The sequence below is a fragment of the Pteropus vampyrus genome, unplaced genomic scaffold (genome assembly GCF_000151845.1).
Source record: "Pteropus vampyrus isolate Shadow unplaced genomic scaffold, Pvam_2.0 Scaffold2, whole genome shotgun sequence".
Lineage (NCBI taxonomy): Eukaryota > Metazoa > Chordata > Mammalia > Chiroptera > Pteropodidae > Pteropus > Pteropus vampyrus.
The window spans coordinates 3,412,454-3,435,040 of record NW_011888783.1 but is presented as its reverse complement, the minus strand read 5'-3'; the positions used below and the strand labels follow the sequence as shown (position 1 = coordinate 3,435,040).

Below are 22,587 nucleotides of genomic sequence, written 5' to 3'. Positions count from 1 at the left end.
CTACTGCAGTATAGAAATTAAATAAGGATCAAAAAGGATACTTACATTAGTACATTTTATAATATTCCCAAAGCCCTGATCTATTTAAATTTGTATTGATCAGATAATGGCTACAAATGGCAACCCAGCATCACCTGGTTAAGTCAAACTTAACCAAATCACACACGTTTCCAATATTGCTGCTCAAATGCATCTTTGTCCCTACTTTAACTAGAACTGTATACAAATCTCATTTTAACTCTTTTTGGTGCTAAATGTGTTCATCCCAGAATTGTCAAAATATAGATATCTTTTAAAATTCTTTTAGAAAAAGCTTACATTATAGTCACTCCAAGGAGTACCAATGACTCTATATTACAAAGTTTAGAAACATCAAAACCAAAGTTTTTGTTTTTGTTTTTTTCAGATACGGGAGAGTTTATAAAGGAGAATGTTTGAGTAGTACAGGATTTAGCACCCTGTCACCATATATTTGATCCCTTTTTTCCTATCTAATTCCCTTCTCCCTCCTTCCCCCTATCCTCTGGTTGAAGTTTTCTTGATACATAGAATTAAGGATTACCTGGGTGGTTTTTAATTTCTATTAAATTTTCTGGCCCTGGAATCAGCTACTTTTTATTTGGTTAATGACCATTGTGATATTAATATGAGAGATCAAGGCACCATTCATTATAAGACTTCACATTATATTCAGTGGAAATGCATAAAAACACCCTAGAGACTGAAGTGTGAAATGGAATGGAAGTGAGGCTTTAGCCATGGGCAGGCCTGGCCTGTGTCTTGGCTCTGCTGTGAACTAGCCATGCAGCTGTGGCAAGTTACTTAACCTCTGAACTTGAGTATCCTCATCTGTAAAATGGATCATTTTGCCTTAAATAATCATTGTTCACCCTTAAAAAACTTTTGTATGAAAAAATATATAGCATTTAGTCCTTGTGCCTGCCATTATAGTAGGAACTCAATAAATTGTGATGATCATTGCTATTATTAATAGTAGTAATATCACCCTGGCTTTCTAAAACACTTGAGTACCAAAAGCAGGGGCAAGTCATTCATGTATATGAGCTCTCACCTGTAATCTTCTCTGCCAGCATATTGAGTTGATCTGAGTTGAGGCCACGGCCGACATATGATGAAAACTGCCAGCTCATCACTTCTAGGAGTTGACTTAAAGTGGCAGATGGAGGATTATTAAAGAAAACCAAGTTCTGAAATAGAGTTATAATGATTATATTTATTAATCACATTGAACACAGTAGAATTCAATATCTAGGATTTCTGATTTAACTCTTTAGGCCAACTTAAGTTAACAATACAGATTATCTCATCTCCGTTGTGCTTTTTAATTAAGATTGATTTTGTCTTTTCCTAAATAGTTCCTTTTTCCTTCAGTCTACTATAATATATGGCTCCATCTTATCCTTGAAAAAAAATCATTAGGCATCTCTTGAACTAATCCTCTCCCTAACTCCAGACTATGGACTATCAACTCCTATAAGTGTTTAACATTGTCTAACAAATAATTGGACAGATATTCTTTTCTGAAATAATATTAATCTTAAACAAAACTTATATTATGTTATTTAATTGGTTTATCATGGATTGGTACAAGCTATACCTTGATCAGACAAAGCGTCCCAAAGTACAAAAAGAGTTAAGATCCAGGCTAAGGAAGATGATCCTACAATATGAATTCATAATTAACCTACAATATTAATTTATAATTTATAATTAACCATAATTCAAAATTAACTTTTGTTCTGTGGATAGTAGTGGTCTTTTCTTATTTTGCTTTAGACAAGAGAATCTTTTGTCTGATCATCTCCGAAAAAAGACTGTTTGTACCGGAAACTGGGTCAACAATAGTGGAACAGATAACTTCATCTCAGATTACTGCAAAAACCAGGAAAGATGTTCTAAGAAGAAAAGAAAGGAAATAATTGAGAAATCTAGTTCATTATAGGCAGAAGGTTTTGGTGAACATGAACTAAGCAGGGCAGCAAGAAATGGAACCAATCCAAGAGAGTTCAGAAGGTGAGAATAAAACAAGACAGCATCTATTAGAGTGGGAGATAAGAAGGGGAGGAACAGAGAGAAAGAATTTCTAGAGAGGCAGTTTTCCTTGAACCTGAGAATTGTGTCTGGATAAATGACCAAAAATAATAGAGTATACTCATGGTCTAGGAGCTTGAGTTTTGATGCAGAGTAAAATTAAGAGGAACTGCAGTTATTTGTTATGTTGGACTCTTTAAGTAGGCTGTGCATCTGTGTTTTAGAATCTGTATATGATCTACATCTCCAGATTCCTCATTCAGGAGCAGAACAGAATCTGGGATGTATAATAACTTTGGTAGATTTCTTATAGAAGAAAGATGCAGCAGAAGCTAAATGCAGCAACATTGCACTCTGGGGCTAGAGGACAAAGAAGTATCCTATCTTCCCTCCTGCATCTTAAAATTGGATAAAAAGCTCTGAACGTTTGTAGCTCCTAGCGGGGAATGACATTTAATTTCAAGGATGTTTGGCTGTTCTTGGCTTTAAAGACCAGATGACTTCTCTACTGAGTTCTGTTCCTCTCACTGCTGTATGTGATCTTAAAGGAAGTGAGGCACAATGCAGCCTTCCTCTGCAGTTAATCTGTCTCTAAATGCCAGGGCACCGGAAGATTAGAAAGAATAGGGCTGAGTCATTTTCCATGTTGTTTCCTTATTAGGTACATTAAATAAAAGGGAAAGAGCACTTAGAGATGGCTCATTATGTCTGTTCCTATTGCTGGGTACTAAGGTAAAAAAAAATTCTTTCCTTGAGAAGGAACATTTACTTTGAATCAAGAAGAAATGTTATTTACATCTGACCTATTTTCTCTAGACCTTGGTGGTTTCCAGGACAACACACTGAGGTTTGGTAAGAGGGAGCAAGGGGAAATGCTGACTCATCTTTTTTGCCACTCCCTTCCCTGGTTGTCTTTTAAGAAGAACATCTATTCTCTGCTTGCTTTGTAACTTCAGGTCAAATTTTGATCAATGTCTCAACCACCAGATGGCAACAAAATCCAATTTGAGCCTAGAATGGATTAAATCTATATAATCAACTTCAATGAGTTAAATCTACAATCAACTTGAAAATTTGTACAGTCAGAGTGTAGTTAGGCAAGACTGATGACTATTCTAGTCGTTTATTTGGAAACCAATTCACTATCTCTGTTGAAGAGCCTGTGTGGGAGATGTGGCCAAGGTTGAGGTTGGTAAACACAGCAGTCAGTTATCAAATTCTACAGCAAGGAGTCTCCCCACAACCCAGTTAGCAGAGCCACAGGATGACCCTAGAACTCTCTCTGATGCACATATTTGGGAGCTGATCAGACTCTCTGTCTGTCATTTTTGACAGCTAGAATTCTCTCGGGGTCCAAGTACATTTGAACATAATACTTTAACTATTACATGAGAGAGGAATCTTATAGGTAGATATATTGGAGTTCTGGAATAAAACAATCCACAAAGACATGCCCAAATTTTATTTACATATGGGTATTCATACATACATATATATATGTCTTATAAAATATATATGTATCTTTCAATGCAGATGGGTTTTGTTGACAATAAAACAAACCAAATAGCATTAAAGGAGGAGAGATACGAATAGATACTCTACCTGACAGTCGTTGGTTGATACGTTGTACCAAATAATGGATGCCCAAGCATTAGGTAACTGACTGACATTGGAAATCATCACCACAGGTAATGAGCTGGTCTGGTTTTAAAAAAAAAAGCATAGTTATTACAGGTAGCTGCACCTTAAATGGACCCTCTACCCAACAGGGCTATCTCAAACCAATCTCACTCCTCCAACCCTGGTATCCATACTGCCCTGGTCACTAAAATGACTTGTGTAGGCACGGGAACTTTCTGTGAATATATCAGTCAAGGTACTGGGAGGAAAGAAGTTATAGAAAAGGTATCCTTTCAAAAATGCTCAGTCAGCTTCTCCAATATCTTCCCTGACGTTGTATAAATATTTATACTTTCTTATATCACAGACTGCCTACAATGCAAGTCATTAGAGCTTGTATTGATTTAGCGACTGTCTTCAAGTTACACTAAAGAACCTAAATGGATCAATATGTTAAAATTATGATCTAGCATTTAATTAATGTCAGTACTAGACATGGGAGTTTTAATTGTAGAAGATGGAAAGGTAAGCAATTTGGAATACAAAGCATTATGGGAGATAGAGCTGCCTGGTCTGTTGCTGTAGAACTGACTTAATACTATTGGTACTGTAGTTTTCAACCTTATGGAATAAATAAATTTTCACAGACTAGACTGGGAAATTTAGCAACTGTTATTAGTCTCTACTCAATAACAAAGTTTAGAGAGCTATAGAGAGTAAAATAGCCACTTGAGGAACTTAATAATTCAAGTTTACAGAAAAGAGATATGGGAGAAATCCATGGACGATTTTATAAACATGTTTACATTCATTAACATAAAAGAGCAAAGGTAGAACTCTAAAATAATATGCTACTAATAAGATCATATTCAGGATGTCTGAAATTGTGTTTATTTGTTCATGCACTCATTCATTCATTTACTCAATTAATGCTGAGCATCCACTATGTGGCAAGCACTGTGCTTGGAGTGAGAAATGAGGCATGATGCCCTGCCTTCAGGGAGCTCGTAGTCAATCACATTCAATTTTACCTCAAAGTTTCTTATTCCTTCTTTGAGTTCAGTGGTGAATGTTGTAAGAGGATCAAAACAATGTACTGTTAATGCTCCTATCATTTATCTTTACTAATTACATTAGAAAAAACATTTCTGAAAGATTTTTATGTACAAGTTAAGTTTTTGAAAATATATCACTGCATTACATGATTCAAGGATACTTATTCCTCTTCAGGCTTTTCGCTGAGTATCCATGACTCAGGAAATCCCAGAAAACAAATGAACTACAATCTAGCCAACAAATTATTCAATATATGTGTATATTGAATTCATAATACCCATGAGATTTTACCATTCATATTTAACCAGAATAGTATATGTTGACTAATTAGTGAATATTTGTCATATTGATTTTCTAAATTAAAACAAAAATAAGGAATGGGAATTATGAAAACCTAGAAAAGACTGAGCTTTCATCTACAAATGTTGACCAGTTCCTGAAAATGTTATAAGCAAATAGTAGATGTTTCTTGAAACACCTACCTCCAAATCTATAGTCAGGCCATAGAGACAGATCTGTGTTTCAAAGGTTATGGAATGAAGCTCTTCAGTCACCATATGACAGCCCTAAGGAAGAAAGAAAGAAGTTTTTATCTTACAAATGCAAACTTGCTATCTATTTTTAGGCCTGCTTCTTTATAAAAATCAATAAATTCTTAGAGTATATGATCCCAAACTTCCCTAGGATGGAACATTTCTTCCTTTTATTTAAAAAATTATTTAGAGTATGCAGAGACTTTGAGAAATCTTCATTTCCACAAACAGAATTATTTTAAGTCTCAAAACAATATAACTTATGGCTTTTAAAATCCCAGCATATTTTCATCATTTGAAATTCAGAGAAATTGTTCTTTTTTTTTTTTAATTTTTGAAAATCAGTCTTTTGACGTACCAACTCTTAATAAAAGCAAGCCATATATGTGTAGATACAACAGAAACAACTCAGTGTCATAATGAATTTGTTTAAAAAGAAAGCAAGATTTCTTTCTTGTTAAACATGGTGGAAAACGTATTTTCCTCTGCTCCCTCCAGAAACTTCAATAACATAATAGCAGGAGTTTTGTTTACTTTCTAATAAAATAAAACTTTAATCTAGATCTTCTAGTGAGAGGTAGGGGGGAATATGGAGTGAGGGTGACAATAAGGTGCCAACTGCCTCAGAACCAAGAGTCTGAAGCCTTTGAGCCCCCGAGGCTGGAAAGTGAAGAGGGCTGAACAGGAGGAGCAGTTATGAGACCAAGTGCATGCAATTGGGTCCCATCTCTCTCCCATCCTGGAAGGGGTAGGAGGTTTATTTAGTCTCTGGATTTGAACCAGAAGAACTAAAGAAGCTCTCTGAATTTTGGATACAAAGTCAAACTGAGGACAAAGGCGAGGTGCTGCGCTGGAGAGAGGAAGACCCTGTAAACGTGTACAGGGAAGTTCATGCCCCTTCCTCTCTGTTTGACATCCCTAAGAAAGAGATCCAGGAAGTGGACTAGACCTTGGGAGACAATTTTATAGATATTGCCTTTGGGGGTCTGGTCTCCCAATGAGATAGCCAGATCCTAATAATCGCCCTTCAGTCTACAATTCCCACCATTCACTTCCAGTTCTTAGCGCCCTTCTCTTAAACATAAACAGTAAGCTAATGATCATCCAACATTTGACGAAACTTCTCACATGAAACACATATATAAAAATCAACAACAAAGCATTCAGAAAAGAAGAGATAACACAAAAGCAAACAAAGAGTTGAAAAAGATGATAACAAAAAACACTCAGTTTTATACATCAACTCAACAAATAAATTGGCAAATCAACCAATTAGAATGCATGGACATTGGATACTGATTTGTATAAACCAACCATAAAGAGATCTTTTTGAGACAGTGGAGAAATTTGAAAAAGTAATTGAGTTTTATTAAGAAAGATTTTAAAAATTATTATTTTCATTTTTTTGTGATAAGCGTGTTGTGGTTAAGTTTTTAAAATTCCTTACCTTCTAGATAAGAGATACCAGTGAGTAAGATGCTGTACCACCTGGGATTTAAGTACTCCAGAAAAAAATGTGTGTGTATCTTATTTCACACACATAAGATAGGCAAAATGTGAATCATTGTTGAAGCTGGGTGGTGTATAAATGAAGGTTTATTGTGTTTCTCTCTCTACTTTTGTATATATTTGTATGTGTGTGTGTATATCATTACAGAGTTCTTAGAGATGTTTAAAAACTTTATTAATATTCTCACAGATGTAACAAATATATTACATCAGTGAAACAAGAAAAGGATGCGATCAAAAGAGACATTCAGAAAATAATAATGAATAATTAAAATATAATAAGATAAGTAGACAAGTCAGTAGAAGGACTGGAACTGGGGTGAAGGAAACGTTCCAGAAAGTAAAACAAAAAACAAAGAAATAAAAAATAAGATAGAAAAGATAACAAAGAATTAATACACAAACTCTAATAACACAGAAGTTCAGAAAGAGAACCGAAAAAATGAAATAGAGGAAATATCAAAGGCATAACCCACTGATAACTCTTACACACTGTCGATAGAAGTTGGTACAATCACTTTGGAAAATAATTTCTCAAAATCTAATAAAGTAGAAGATGCACTCCCTAAGATGATGGTGAAAGGAAAAACTACTCCAAAAAACAGAAAACAGTTGGGCAACAGGATCAGAGGACAGCCGGCCCAGACTGAAGCAAGAGATGGAGGGTTCCCAGAGAGATGTCGCCAAGAAGAAAAAGAAACTCATATTGACCTGTTTAACCAAATTGCAAGGAGTTCTCAAGTTCTGAAGGAAGTTTGGGGCTACATTTGTGACAGGTACATAAAACAAATTGCTCAAATAAAAAAAAATTGAGGCAACTAATCAATACAGGGGAAACTAAAAGTAATCTAAGAATAGAAATACAATCATATTGTTATATGGCTCAGTTGTTAACAATTTTTATAATCATAGTAATGTAAACATTGAATATATTAACCAAATCAAAATATGTTATATAATAATATTGTGAAAATGGAGGGGAAATTTATATGTATGGAAAGCTAGGATAAGAGAACCAAAGCTTAATCTTTTATAGAAAGAATTCAAAAATTAAATGTGAAAAAAAAATCAAGAAATATCAGTACGATATGAGCGTGACATTTACAGCTCAAAAAATGATCACCTCTGGGGAGTGGGCTTGGAGTAGAAAGGAGTGGAACAGAAATTGCTGTTTTTCCCTGACGAAATTTTACAGCATCTTGTTATGTGCCAGCAGCACTGTCATCATCTAAGAGTTTGTTAGAAAAACAGGATCTCTGACTTCACCACAGGCCTACTGAATCCTGGGTGGAATTTGTGAGAAAATTATTCTCAATGTGGTATATCCACATTGTGTTTAGTCTCAAAAGGGATGTGAAAAATTTGGAGATGGCGGAGAAAGCTTAAACAATTTTTAAAAATCAGCACTGTGGGAAAATGTAAACTGAAGTGGTATTATTTGGCAAGAAAAGTTAGGGTGGGTTGGAGGTGGCAGAGTCAGCTCTGGGAGAAAGGGAGATCTAATAGTGAATATGTGCTAATAACAAGTCAGAATCTATTAGTATTAAATTTCAAATAATAAAAACAGTTCTAATATGATGACATGAATAACAATTACATGAGAAAGACTTTATAGACAACGAAGAATGTTAAATTTATACTTGTTATTGAGAAAAAAGTAGAGAATTAAAAACTCCTCTCTCCCTTGGGTTAGGTCATTGTGGTACCTTACATTCCCACAGGTAGTTAGATTCACTAGAGTGGGATTGCTTCTTATCGGGTTAGCTAAAAGTTATGTTAACGAAATGAAAATTGTGCTTGAAAATCCCTTAGACCATTCCTAAAATTACTCCCAGTACATCTAACGCACTAAACAGACATTTTCCCCACCTCCATCCCCCCACTTTCATGTTTAAATAAATGGATGACAGATGATAGATAGATAGATAGATAGATAGATAGATAGATAGATAGATAGATAGATAGATAGATAGCTAGATAGATGATAGATGGTGGATGATAGCTGTTTCTTTGGTTGAACATGAGATGAAGTAATTAGCTTATGTTCAGACCCCAAGTTGAAGAAAAAACACATTTTTTTAAACAACAGATGATCTCACTACCCTATAGGATGCTTATGGGATACACTATGCAAAGCACTGATGAATGGAGAATCCACAATTTCTTGTCCTCTAATGGGTGCCTTTAACACTCACCGAATTCAATGACAAGATGATACAAGCCTGTTCAGAACAGTTGAGAGGCCTGAGGCAAGCATGCAGATGGAGACCCACATGCCATATGTCTAAATATTTAACCATTATAAATCAAATTAACAATCTGTTAAAATATGGCCTCACTTCCTACCTTGACATCTGAGCTTTCACATGACCTAAATGACCAGGTTTTATCTCCCCGAAGTCCCAATTGGAACATGGTGGCCAGGGGAAAGCATGGCCATCCTGGACAATTGTCCATCCCCTCTCTTCCACCTCTTTGAGGGGCCTTGTATGTCTAATATGGCCGCTAGGCCTCTGTGCTTGTGCTTAGAAATGTTTGCATTGATGATAACACCTATGCTTGGGAGAGTAAACTTGGAGAAGAGGCCCGGACAGGCCTTGAAAGTGGGCTTGAGGTCTTTCAGGCTGGGAGTTCTGTGGTCCTGAACTCTGGGTGAGCACATTGTCTGGACCCCACATACATTTTCCTCTTTCAGGAAGTACAGCTGGAGGATAGCCAAAGGGAGCTTTTTTGAGTATGCAATTCCAACCTTTTCCAATTCTAGCCTGTATAGTTTAATTTCTATGATTAAATGTACATATAATACATCATTCATTATGGATAATTTCCCCAGATCTTTGGGTTATGGAACCATCCAAAGTGTGAGAAACCAAGACTCTACAGACAGAGTAATGACACTCATCCATTAACTTTGGAAAAAGACTTTTCATGCTTTAGATATTACTTTACTGAACTGGAGTGTGTGCAGTGAGAGATCTCAGTGATTCAGATTAATTTTCTATGTTTACCTAAAACCCCTGATGCAATTGTGAGGCACATTTAGAATAAGATCCAGTAAGAAATCTGACATACAATACACAGGACTGGAGAATAGCAGCTGTGACAAAAAGAAGCATCATTAATTTTCAGTTTGCATGGCCATCACTCATAATCTTTATTACTTATAAGTATAGTCTCAGCCAGGGACACTATTCAATTTCACATTCCTTACAGATTGGGAAAATATCCTAGGTAAGGTGCACCATTAATGTCTTTATTAAAAGCCACTCTAATCATCTGAGATGGTTATGGATTTAAAATATCAATATTTATAATAGTTATATGGCAATGAATATAATAACTTGATTGACCATATTGTACTTCTAAAGAAAAGCACCCATTTGATAATCTGTTAAGAAACTGGACGACTGGCTGAACAATTCGAAGAAGGTTCCAAAAAAATACACAACCTAATGAAAGGTAAGTATAGATGTCATCATATTCTTTTTTGTTCCCTCTGTTCAGTGTCTAATAGTACGTCCTGGAAACCTAGAATATGTTAATAAATGATTATGGCTTTTAACTTGAAAGGAAACCTCTGCCAAGTAAATATGACTGAGATAAGGATGATTTTTATCTAAATTTCTTGCTCATCTCTTAACAGGCCATAATCTATGATAATGTTGTACATGGAAAACTATGTAGAATAGAACACAATTAAAATTCTTCATTCACTTGATGAATATTTATTGAGTACCTGCCATGAGCTAGACAATGTGTTAGATGCTGGGAAATAATGATAAGAAAGGAAATAATGGTACAATCACGTGAGAGATGGACTTCAGCCACAAGCTCATAGGAAACAAATGTAAACTGACAACTAATCCTCAGCCCATAAAATAAGAGGACTGTAAGGAGGATATTGCATAAAAAGTCCAAATTGTTAGTGTTATTCTTGTACTGATGTCTCTCTTTAAAAAAGCAATGCAGCTATTTAAATTAGTTCAGAATGAAATCAACTTCCTGTGAAAATGCTGGGGCTAGTTGGAGTGTGAATAGTGTATCTGTGTTTGAGAACACTGAACCTTGAAAGAACATCTGTTTGGCTATTTTGTTAAATGAAACTCAAGTCACCCAGGCTTTGCTAATAGCTTCTTTGTGCTTCATGACTTTCCACCACATAAACAAAATTACCTAACACCTCAGTGTGTGGCTAAAACTGTCATTTATCAGTTAAAGCCTGCTGACAAAGAACAAATTAGAATGACTGCAATTCCAGCTTCCCTCCCTGTTCAAACAGTTTCCAGATTTCAGTAATCACTGTAGCTGGCTCCCACCAGATAAGGACCTCCAGGAAAGGTTGCTCCCTGGGGATGTTTCTTTTATAGGGACAGACCTGATGCCTTCAAAGTTTGGCTACTGGCTAGGTGATGGAATTGTTTCTTCATGGTGACTCTTCCAAGGAAAGAACAAAGGTGAGAGAAAGAGGCAGTAATTGCTAACCTTGATTTCGTGACTGTCTACAGATTCCTCAAGGGGTGTTGTGAAATTCCAAAGCGAATTCTTAAAATTAAATTCATTTTGTAAAAAAAAAAAAAAATGTAAATCCCCTACCCTAAGGTGCGCTTTTGCGGGTTACAAAATCTTAGTCAAAGGAGCTTCGGAGATGATCTAGTACAATGGTTTTCAAATATTTTTTAACTTTGGAACATAGTCTTGAAATTTTCCACCTGGGTTCGTACAACACAGAAAATAGAGCTGTCTTGACTGAATCAGGGATGGGAGATCCAGAGCTCCGCCTTTCACCAACCCCTAATCCAAAGGTGACTCCCGAGGCATCTCTCTGGTATTTTAGGGTCTTCTGGAAACAGTATGGGTCTAGTGTAACTTCCTCCTTTCATCCAATCCTACAGCCAGGAGCCCCTGCACATCCCGACAGGTCACCTCTTCTTGGATAATCCCAGAATCCAACAGCCATGGGGTGCTGCAATTCTAAGGTAGTTTGGAATGGCGACCTCAGGAAACTATAATTCATGACATCTTGGTATGTTCTCAATCATTTAATAAGTATCAAATCCAGGTTCTCACAACCACAAAAGCAGAACTGAGGGACTCTAAGTTGTGTGTGAGCGTGTATGTGACACACATGCACGCACACACGCAGGAGTGGGGTAGGGAGAGTGCGGCAGTGGGGTAGTGGTGGGAACCTGAGGCATGTGATATTATAAAAGGGCCATACAGACATGGTGCTCTGAGGTTTCGGGGACCTGGAGTCATAAGGAGTGTGCTCAGGGGCTTTTGAAAGGGACCATTCTTTGCCAAGCACTTTGGCTGGAGAGCAGTTAAGGATAAGGATCAGCAGTTTGTACTAGGTCAGATACCTCCTTTGGAGTCATTTTCCCACCTGTGTTAATACCTGCTTTTACAGAGGGGGCAGCCTGAGGGGAAATCAGGAATTGCCATAGTAGACTTCTGCACAGCGCACTGCAGTTGACTCTCACATACACCATCTCATTTGTTCTTCCCAACAACCCTATGAAGAGCAGGTTAACATGGTCCTCATTTGATAGATGAGGAAACTGGGAGTTAGTAAGGTTAAGTGGCTTGTGCAAGGTCTGCTGCCTAGAAGAGGCAGAGCCCAACATAATGCAATTTCCCCTACCTCACTGAGGCGTACAGAAGATAAGGGAGAGGTCAAGAACATTTTCTGAGGAAACATTATTTTAAATTACTTTTAAACTTTGTAAGGATTCTGGTGCAAGGTGGCTACATGATTTCTGAGTGGGTGGGTTCAATAGCAGCAGCAGCTGGAACAGACAGGAAAAGATGAGATGCTACCTGCAAATCCACAAAAATCTCCCTCATAGGAACCAGCAAATGGAGAGGGCTTGATGAGGTAAAGGGGAGGGAAGGGATCAAAGAGGAGTGCCAATCAGCATGGCTTCTCCTGGGGAAGGTTTCATGATCTCAGAAGCAGCATGGCATACTGGCTGAGAGAATGGACATGAGAGCCACGGTTTAAATCTTGGCGGACTCCTCTATGTCCCAGTTTCCCTGCACGATGCCAGTAGTATATACTTCATAGCAGTATTGCAAGAATTACATAAATCAAGGTCAGTGAAGCTCTTAGACAGCACCCAGTATATAGTAAATGCCATACGAGGGTTTGTTAAATAAATTCTTGTCTGGCTGTGAACTCCTGATGCAGGTGCTGACAGATAAACAACGGCTACTATTCGAAATTCAAAAACGAAGCTAATATGTTAGCATCTTGTCTTGAAATTTAGGTTACTACAACCCCATGACTTTATGAATCCTACTATATCACCAGATCTTCCTCAGCTCGTTCCTGTCTTTCCTTTAGGCATCTCCACTCCTGAACAAGCCCCTGATTCCTTGGCTCATCTTTCTCACCCCACTTTTATATGCTTTATGACTTTTCAATTCTTCCTGTAGCACTTAAAACAACGTTCAAGTCTATGGTTTGTGTACCTAGGAGTCATATTAAAATTCTATCAACAGGGGGAGCTCAAAGAATAGTTTAAAATAAAATTATCTTGATCTGGCAAACTTGGGGGAGGGAAAAGGAAGAAATAGAATCATTCTGATATGACTGTACAATTTTGTTATAAATAGGAAAATAAGAGGAAATAAATTCAAATTAATAAAAGTAGATAATATTAATAAGATTGTTGTTTTTTCTAGAGTAGACAATTATTTACTTAGATTTCTGTCTCTGGGAAAATCCAAGTAAAGATTTTGATTTTACATTCATAGAAATGACAATGTAATAAAGAGATGAACTATTTCGATTTATTCATTCCCATTTGATTTCTTTTACTTAAGAAAAGTTCAGAAGCTTTGTGCTTAGTCTATTTGGACTTAGTAAATACTATACAGGGATGTCACACAGCATGAAATGTCATTTTATTCTGGTCAAAATTCCAGTGAGATGAGTGAAATGGGCTTTAATTAATAATGTGCTAAGGTTTCAATTAGGAAGAATAAAACATTTATGAATTACTATAAGGTAGGAAGAATAATTTCCACTTCTTTGGTTTACTGGACTATCTTTAAACTCAAAAGCTCTGTTCATGTGATATTTGGGCTATTAGAGACTTGTTTGCAGGGCTGAACTAAGTCAAGGTTCTATCCTGGGAGGAAGGCGAGCCCATCTTTGGTGGGGCTGTGATATTTGGCAAATGACCTTGAAGACATGATTAAGGGAATGAAGAATTCTTGCAAGGAAAAATGTGGAGCATTAAACTTGTCGTAATAAATCTGTGGTTTTGTGGGATGGGTTTTATTGATTGTAGTTGAATGCTGGATTTATAAAGTGCTTTTTTCCCCCAAATAATTTAAAAATATTTCTCATAGGAGCTGTGAGGTATAAGGCCAGGAGATTAAATCCACACTAACTACACCATAAATAAACCTCCCTGCTTTATAACTGCATTATGTAGATGGTCTTACATATGCAGCATCTCTGAGCAGAAAGCATTGGGCTTTACAATCTTGATCTGTTAGATGAAAAAAAAATGCGATATCTCTCTAATAGATCATTTGCTCAGGATTACGTTTTTCAGTCATTGTCAAAATGGACTCAAACCCAGATTTTCTAATTCTAAATATGGAGGGCATAGACATATGCCTTAATATCTAGTCAAACTAAATTTATATCTCCAAGACCATTTACAACCCAGGATTTGATCACTCTATTATTTACTTACTCAAATGCAAACACTTAAACTATATCCATTTGTATTTTTAATCAATTTATGCAGTGAAATGCAAACCTTAGATGCAAAAGCAAGGTAATTGACACCATAAAATAATAAGACTGTTTTTCACATATGTTTGAGACCTCTTATCTGAGGAAAATGAGTGATTTAAAGATATTTCATAACATCTTTAAATAATTGCTGTATGAAAAAAGCAAGATTATGAAAAAATGTGTACATATTCATATATTTTAAAGTAATATATACATAGATAAAAGTCTAGAATGATATGAACCAAAATGTTTACAGTCATTTTCTTAGGAGGGTGTTATTATATGCAATTTCTTTTTCCTTTTTAAAACAAAATTTCTTACACTGTCTGCAATTATTAAGCTTTATATTTGTAATCAGAGAAACATGACTTTGACTTTATGCAAAAATATAAAGGGAAGTTCTATAATATCTATAATAAGATATTATAGAATTACTTCCTAGAAAAACTCCTTTGGAGAAAACAATTCCTACCTCATTTCCTTTGCTTCCAGCACTGGACTTCATTTCCTTCGGTTGCTTTGTAAAAGAAAACAATAGTGTTTAGATAGAAAGGTATTATCAGCTAAATATCAAGTTAGTTGTATCTATTGTAGTGATTTTCTTGGCCAGAATTTTGACAGTAACCCAGATATCTTCTAACTCATGGAAACCTGACAGAGCTGCCCACATTCAGTAGGAAGGAGCTTTCCTATTTCACATTATGGGAAACCAGTTTAGAAACTTTCATTGAGATAAATAAGCAAGTTGGCATACCATTAAGACTGTGTTTTCAACCAACATTTTGGAAAAAGGAAATCATGCTGGGATGTTTTAGAATTTATACAGCACTCCTTTGTACCTGCAAAGTATCATCTGAGCTAAGCCATGGAGATCCCCAGTCGCCGTGAAACCTAGTCTAACCCAGAGGACAGGAAAATAAATGATGGGGCAGGATGCCACATGGCACAGTAAGTACTACATAGCATTAAAGGAGAAGGAGACTTACACAAAAATATTCATGATATAGATTACTTAATTTTTTTTTAAAAGGCAGAAAATAAATTATATACTGTGTATAATCCGATCCCACTTTAAAAAAAAATATATATATATATGAAAAAAGAATAAAAACAAAAATAAGGATGTTGCTGGTGTTACCTCAAGGTGATGGGATTATAGGTGATTTTTAATTTTTGAAATTTTGCTTCTCTAATTTTCTACATTTCCTTTGTATTAAAAAGCAATTGAAATTATGCAAAAGGTAATACATGAAAATGCTTTAAAACTAGAAGAGCACTGTAAAAACAGATTTTGTTATTTTCTATATTCTACCTGCTGGAATGAAGACCTAACCTCTTTTTGGTATGTTCATTATCCTCCCTTTCCACGTGACTTTTTTGGGAGACAGACATCTCTAAGTTAAGGCCCTCTTACTGCTTTACTTATTAGCAAACATCTCCCATTATTGAGGATATGGAGTAAATCTAAGCAAAAAAAGGGCTAGTTCTAAGGATGTATAATATATGATTCGTCAACATATTTTATTTATTTAGCAGTCTCACATGGTAGGGATTAAGTTACAAAGAAATGTACTCTTCAGTACTGAAAATCACACAAAAATAAAACCAAAAATAAAAACCAGCACAAGCTTGTGTATGCAGATATCCTTCTGTTAATGTAGAATTTATAGTTTTTAGAAAATAGACCTTCTGAGGCTGACTCAGTGGTGTCCCAAATTCAGGTGAGGTTCTTCCTGAACGTTAACAAACCAGGTGAGTAACATGTTTCTGGTAAGAAAAGCAATAGAGTCTTTGGGAATCTAAGAACTAAACAAAGAATTAGAAAGAAAGCAGGATGAGAACTCTAGGTTAAGAGGAAGTGGTAAAAACAAGAAGCAACAGGATGAGGCTCGGTAAGAAGCTTTCTAGACATGCCAAGACAAATTGTGTGCAACTGTCATACCCTGGAACATCCTATTCCCGCCTCCGCCCCCTCACAGCTAATTCTAAAATGAAAGTGTCTTTACTCAGACATATTATTGAATATCATTTCTTGGGGAGATTTTAAAAAATGAAACTGAGAATGTCTATCCATTATAAGATAAATGACTTCTGTCATTATCATAAAAATATATTGACCACTTACTATATAGAGTTAGGTACTACATCACCATTGTTAAGAACTCCAACCTTCTGAGTTTAGGTTCAGTGTTCCTTCTACCATTTTTAATTCTTCAATAATGACATGTTTGTTTGTTTTTTTTCCTCAATATGGCCCTTAATCTCACATAAGAAACACTAAAGACTGAAACACATTGAGTTATAAGGCCTATTAATAAAGATGTGCCTGATTTGGGGGGAAAAAGTTTGTATAATTTTACTGTGTAAATTTACTCACCAAATGTCGAAATTCTACTGAGAGACTCCCATTAGAAGATTCTTCAATGGACATGGCTTTGACATGGGTTCCACAAAGGACAAATCTTCGATTGCTAGAGAAAAAATCTTAGCTATTTACATGATTTCAGGTAATATATGTTTATGAGAACAGCAAAAAAATTCTAAAGTAAATGTCTTACCTTAGAGTTGAAACATTCCTGTAAAACCAAGAAGATTCTTTTAAAAAAAAGTTAAATAGACCTAGTAAAATCTTTCAATGATACTTTAGAGGATACTATATAGAATTTCATTTCAAATCTTCATAGAAAAATTTAAAAATAAATCTTCGTTGGAGTTCTGTTAAATGTTTGCACTTCAAAGCCAAATATTTGAAGTACATTGATATGTAATATTAAGATAAGTAAATTTAAAAGTTTAAAACTGTTCTATAAAGACAATTCTTTTTTAAAAGTTTTACATTTTCCTGTTTCAAATGAAATTTGATACTTACTTGTCAATTGATGCTTTCACCTTTACCTGATAGTTGAGTTCTGGCAATTTTATTAGTAGTCTGGAAAGACAAATAAATAAAGAATCAAAGACAACAATTAAAAGTGCTAAAAGTCTTTCTATATTTAAAGATTTAAATATATTTATAACATATACATATAAATCAAATTCATTATTACATTATCTACAGTTACATATTAGTGTGTTTTTAAAATGTTCAATTCTTCTTCAGTTTGTTATGTTAGTAATATTGACATCATCCACTTAATATCATATTGACAAACATTTGGGAAGTGTTTCCATATTGGTTCAGTTGATATGTGATGAATAATACGTTGACTAGGTCAGAAAAATAGCTTTATATTTTGGCTAAAGCCCAAATTTGAGTTAAATGTATAAATTTAAGAAATATCACTTGCATGTCTATTAATATGGCTCAATTTTATTCTCTATTATAAAAACACATTTTGTAAGCTTAGTAAAACTAACTGTTTCGATGATAACTATTTTATGTAAAAATACTGAGAAAAACTAGGACTCTGGTAGAATATGGAAAATTCCCATTCAAATGCATTTGCAATCTTTAAACATACATTTAAGTAACAGTAAAAATTCTCATAATTTTAAAAAGACCTAAGTTCAAGCAAACGAGTGATTAAAGGTCAAGATAACAATTTCCTTAGTACTTTTTCTAGTGTCAGTCCTTTTTTTTGTTTGCTTCCCCAAACTTCTCCAAGCTGTAGCCTCTAACATACCCTCTCTGTAGGTTCAGTCTCGTTTTAGAGATATTAATTTAATCACTCATTCATTTACTCATGCATTCATCCCAAAACTCATTTATTCACTCAGCATATATTGAGCTCTTCATATATACCAGTACAGATTTAGGTCCTGGGGTATTGGTGTAGTGAGGATTGAGGAAGGAAAAAGTGTGGACATGGTTACGTAAAATGAAAAAGTCTAGCCAAATAGAATATAGAGAATGGTGATAAGCAACTGATTTGCCTTAGAGAAATATAATCATATTATAGACAGCCCAAACATAAGGGTGGGTAGAATGTAGCCAAGATTCTTTAAAAGTCCTATACACTTTTAAACTTCCAGACCATTTTTCATAGTGGTACAGCCACTATGAAAAATGGTCTGGAAGTTTCTCAAAAAATTAAAAATAAGTATACTTTTTGACACAGCAATTGCACTTCTAGATATATAGCCAAAGAAAACCAAAACAATAATTCCTAAAGATCTATACACCCTTATTCATGGCAGCACAATTTGCAATAGCCAGGATATGAAAGTAACCTAAATGCCCATCAATAGATGATTGGATAAAGAAGTTATGGTTCATACATACAATGGAATATTACTCAGCCGTAAAGAAAAAATGAAATCCTACCATTTGCAACAACATGGATGAACCTAGAGGTTATAATGCTGAGTGAAATAAGTCAGAGAAAGATAAATACCATATGGTTTCACTTATATGAGGAAACTAAGGAACGAAAAGAGCAAACTAATCAAAAATAGACTCACAAATATAGAGGACAATCTGGTGATGGCCAGAGGGGAGGTGGGTTGGGGAGCTGGGAGAATAGGGTGAAGGGTTAAAGAAGCACAAATTAGTAGTTGATAGATAGTCACGAGATGGGGAGCACGGCATAGAGAATGCAGTTAGCATTAATGTAATGGCTAGGTGATGAGCCAGAGGAGAGAAAAAGCAATTAGGGGGATCATTTTGCAAACTACATAAATGTCTAACCAAAGTACTGTACACTTTAATAATAAAATAAATTTAAAAAAATTAAAAATTCCTGTACTAAGCACAGGATTAGTTTCAAGGTTTGGAATATAAGTATGTAGTTTTTGGTAATGATAGATGAGGAGGTCATATGAAATAAGGCAAGATGTTTTCCCTCTCTGCCTTCTTCTCTATGCTACTTCTGGAAGGATCTGATTCACTGTAAGATGTCATAACTGAAGGGAGTCCCATGTCACCCCTCCCTTTGAAATAGGAGGATGTAATGCTATCGTAGAGGTTTTAAGGGGAAATCTTGAACCTTAAGTAAAGGATCTTCTATTAAGACAGTGGGGAACAGGTGGAAGAGAGAAAAATTGGGACGCAAAAGTCAGGTGGAAGAGAAGGGCAAAACACCCAAACCAGGGACAAATGGTCTTTGCCTCTTGCAATCAGTTCAAATATGCGATATGGTGTCCATTCAGGGACCTCTTAAACTTAGCAGTCATCCCTTTTTGTCTCAGAAAGCATATTGGATTTAACATATCATTTATGGGGGTGTCTCAAGGAAAAGTGGGATGTCCATCACCCTTGTATCCACTTTCTCTTTAGTGTTACCATGTTCTGGGTTAAATAGAGATGTGGGATGAAGAATAAACTTTTGAAAATCATGAAATTTTCAAAGGGAATCTGATGCTTAAGTCTTGGTGTAAAATTCACACAAAGGAAATTGTCATGAATTTCAAATAGGGTTTGTGAAATGCAAAATGAAGACGAATGCCTTCCCTTTAAAAATGAAATTTCAAGATAACGGGTGTTAACGAAACTTACTGTGGTCATCATTTCGCAATTTATGTATGTCAAGTCATTATGCTGTACATCTTAAACTTACACAGTGTTTATGTCAATTATATCTTAAAACTGAAAAAATAAAATAAAAATGGAGTCCCAATAGTGATACGTGATGAGGGACCTTGTCATGGGACCCTAAATCAACATCTACCATGACATCATTGTCTCTTGGACTAGTCTGGAATTTCATTTTTCCACAGGTGACGTAGTGATTAGGAATCTCAGGCTTTGGGGCCTTGGAGATTGAAGCATGGTGAAAAATTTTGAAAGGTTAAATTCAAACTCATTATTTTAAGTGTCGTGAGGGAAAACTATACATTTTGGTTGCTCATGCTAATAAAAAGAATCAAATACATAGATAAAGCAACAGTAACACAAAACATCTGTTTTTAAATCAGGTACTTAGTAAGTATGTCCTGAAAAACGTGGTGTTGAGCATTCTTGCAAAAAAATCCAGTAAGCTAATTGTGTGTAATCACAGGGGGGAAAATGTGCCACTGCATTTCCTGGACAGGATACTTAAAGCCTTCTATAATATGTCCCCGATCTGTCTTCACAGTTCTTTCTCTCCCTGCTCCACACGCTTATACAACAGATCTGGGAAGTCAATATCTCCATAGTCCTACTCTCTCGCAGTCGGGCTCTCCTTTCCCTCTGCTCCTCCCTCGAGGCCCTGCCTCACCATGACCACCAGGCATTTTCCAGTTTCTTTGGTCTTCTCTCAAGTCAACCTCAACCTTTTCAGCAATTAATCCCATGTTGCCTGATGCTGTGATTTCATACTTTCATAGTAATATCCCTCGTGTCCTCATCTTCATTGTCTACTCTACAAACAGGGCCTTCATTTGAACATTTCTAAGGGTGTTTATGCTGGGGATGAAGAAGGTGCTCAGTAAAGAATAGTTGAATGAAAGGCACCATGTGAGAAATTAGGCTTATGATGCAGTGGCTGTGGCTCCATAAATATATAAAATGTTAGAACACATTCTGCCTACCTTAATTTTACAGTGAACTGAATGAGAGTTTTAAGTACCATCGGCCTCTGAGGATGAGTTGGCATGCATGGCTGTCGTTCAACCACAAATGAGCTAGATTAAAAGAAAATAGAGTCATTTGAAAACACTGAAAATATCGACAAACTGAAAACCACAGAAGAACAGGATGCTGTCCTCTTACAAGGTCCAAATTTCCTATACTTAGAAGACATTCAAACCCCCATTAAGCTCAAGTCTTTCCAAAGACTTCTCATAATTACCAGGAGATGGGAAAATGCCTAAAGAATATCCCTAAGTACCAGCAGTAATTAATTCTTAATTATTATAATTGAGTCAAGAATGAAAGTCCCAGTCATACAAAACATAAAATAGAAAGTTAATTTCATGCTGTTTTGACTAGATATTAGGATTTCTGGTACACACTAGTATTTTTTTTTTTTTTAGATGAGCTTATAAACATAAAGATGTTCTCTACCCTTTATTTTGTGGACAAGTACCTAAGAAATTCTTGAAATCTTCTTTCTAAAATGTTGAAAAATTAACTTTAAGTGAGTGATATGGAAAACTGAGTCAGTTGTAGGGGCTGGAAGTATTGCTGAAAAGTGAAGAGTAGGAATGTTTCTGGAACTCTCTGGAGCTTTATTTACTTCCGCTGGGAGGCTCACTGTTTACTTCCCTGCAACACTCTCACCTTAACACAAAAAACCCAGCCAGGCAAGGTATCCCTACAACTCCACAAGACTAAGGCTGCCCTGAAGCATTTAAAGGGATAACACTTACTTCTTAAAAAGGTTGTAGATCAAGAAGGTGACTCTTTCGAGCAGATGTGGTCTTTGCATCGGGATGGGATCACCTTCATATGTCATTTTGGTAGATTGTTCCTCTAATTTCTCCAATTGCCTTTTGAGTTGGAACAGACTTTCTGCCAACAGTGTAAAGCTGTTGAAAATCACAGATAGGTTTTCCACTTAATCTACTATTTTAACTATTAAAAAATTTAACCGTAACTATTAAAATATTAAACTAATTAACCACTTAATTCCTTTAAAGTTTAGTGACAGTTTTTTATTTTTCTTAATCCATTTTTTTCTAAGATGCATAATACAATGTTAAATGTTGTCAATGTTTTCTAATTTATACCTTCAGTTACAATAAATTCCTTTTAATTATACTTTGTTTAAAAGTCTGTTAAATATATGTATGTTAAGAATCTGGTACTCACTAAAGGTCAAAGAAAGAGCAAACTTAAAACTTTAAAAATGTAATATGAAGAATGTTATGTATAAGAATACTGGAGAAAAATAATATGAAATGGACCCCATCCCCCATATATGTTTTTCATAAGTCCTAGGTATTAGCCAAAAATTATCAATGGAGATTTTTAAAAAAATTTAATTAGTTTTAAGTATACAGATATCTGCTTGAAGTTTTACTCACTATGTGTTGATCTCACCTTGAAAATGAAACTGGGAGCTTGGGCCTGAAGTCTAGGGAAGAGGAAGATTGAAATGGACACAGAAGGGGCATCCAACTATAGAGGAGGCAGAATGTCTCAACAGAATTGGTAAGTCCCTTTGGTGCTGACAGCAGCTCTTTTTACTAAAAGGTGTATCC

At 35.5% G+C, this 22,587-nt stretch overlaps 1 protein-coding gene across 2 annotated transcripts in view; it reads right to left on the bottom strand.

The window, feature by feature from the left end:
• STAT4 (signal transducer and activator of transcription 4) overlaps positions 1-22,587 on the bottom strand; it is a 108,638-nt gene that overhangs the window by 6,750 nt on the left and 79,301 nt on the right. For both annotated transcript variants that reach the window (XM_011355925.2, XM_023528752.1), the window contains 9 exons: positions 21,754-21,912; positions 20,974-21,066; positions 17,393-17,452; positions 17,082-17,099; positions 16,901-16,994; positions 14,996-15,040; positions 5,211-5,294; positions 3,655-3,753; positions 1,073-1,208 (listed from right to left, as the gene is read on the bottom strand). In XM_011355925.2, the coding sequence (XP_011354227.1) occupies positions 1,073-1,208; positions 3,655-3,753; positions 5,211-5,294; positions 14,996-15,040; positions 16,901-16,994; positions 17,082-17,099; positions 17,393-17,452; positions 20,974-21,066; positions 21,754-21,912 (788 nt within the window). The remainder of the gene's footprint in view (positions 1-1,072; positions 1,209-3,654; positions 3,754-5,210; positions 5,295-14,995; positions 15,041-16,900; positions 16,995-17,081; positions 17,100-17,392; positions 17,453-20,973; positions 21,067-21,753; positions 21,913-22,587) is intronic.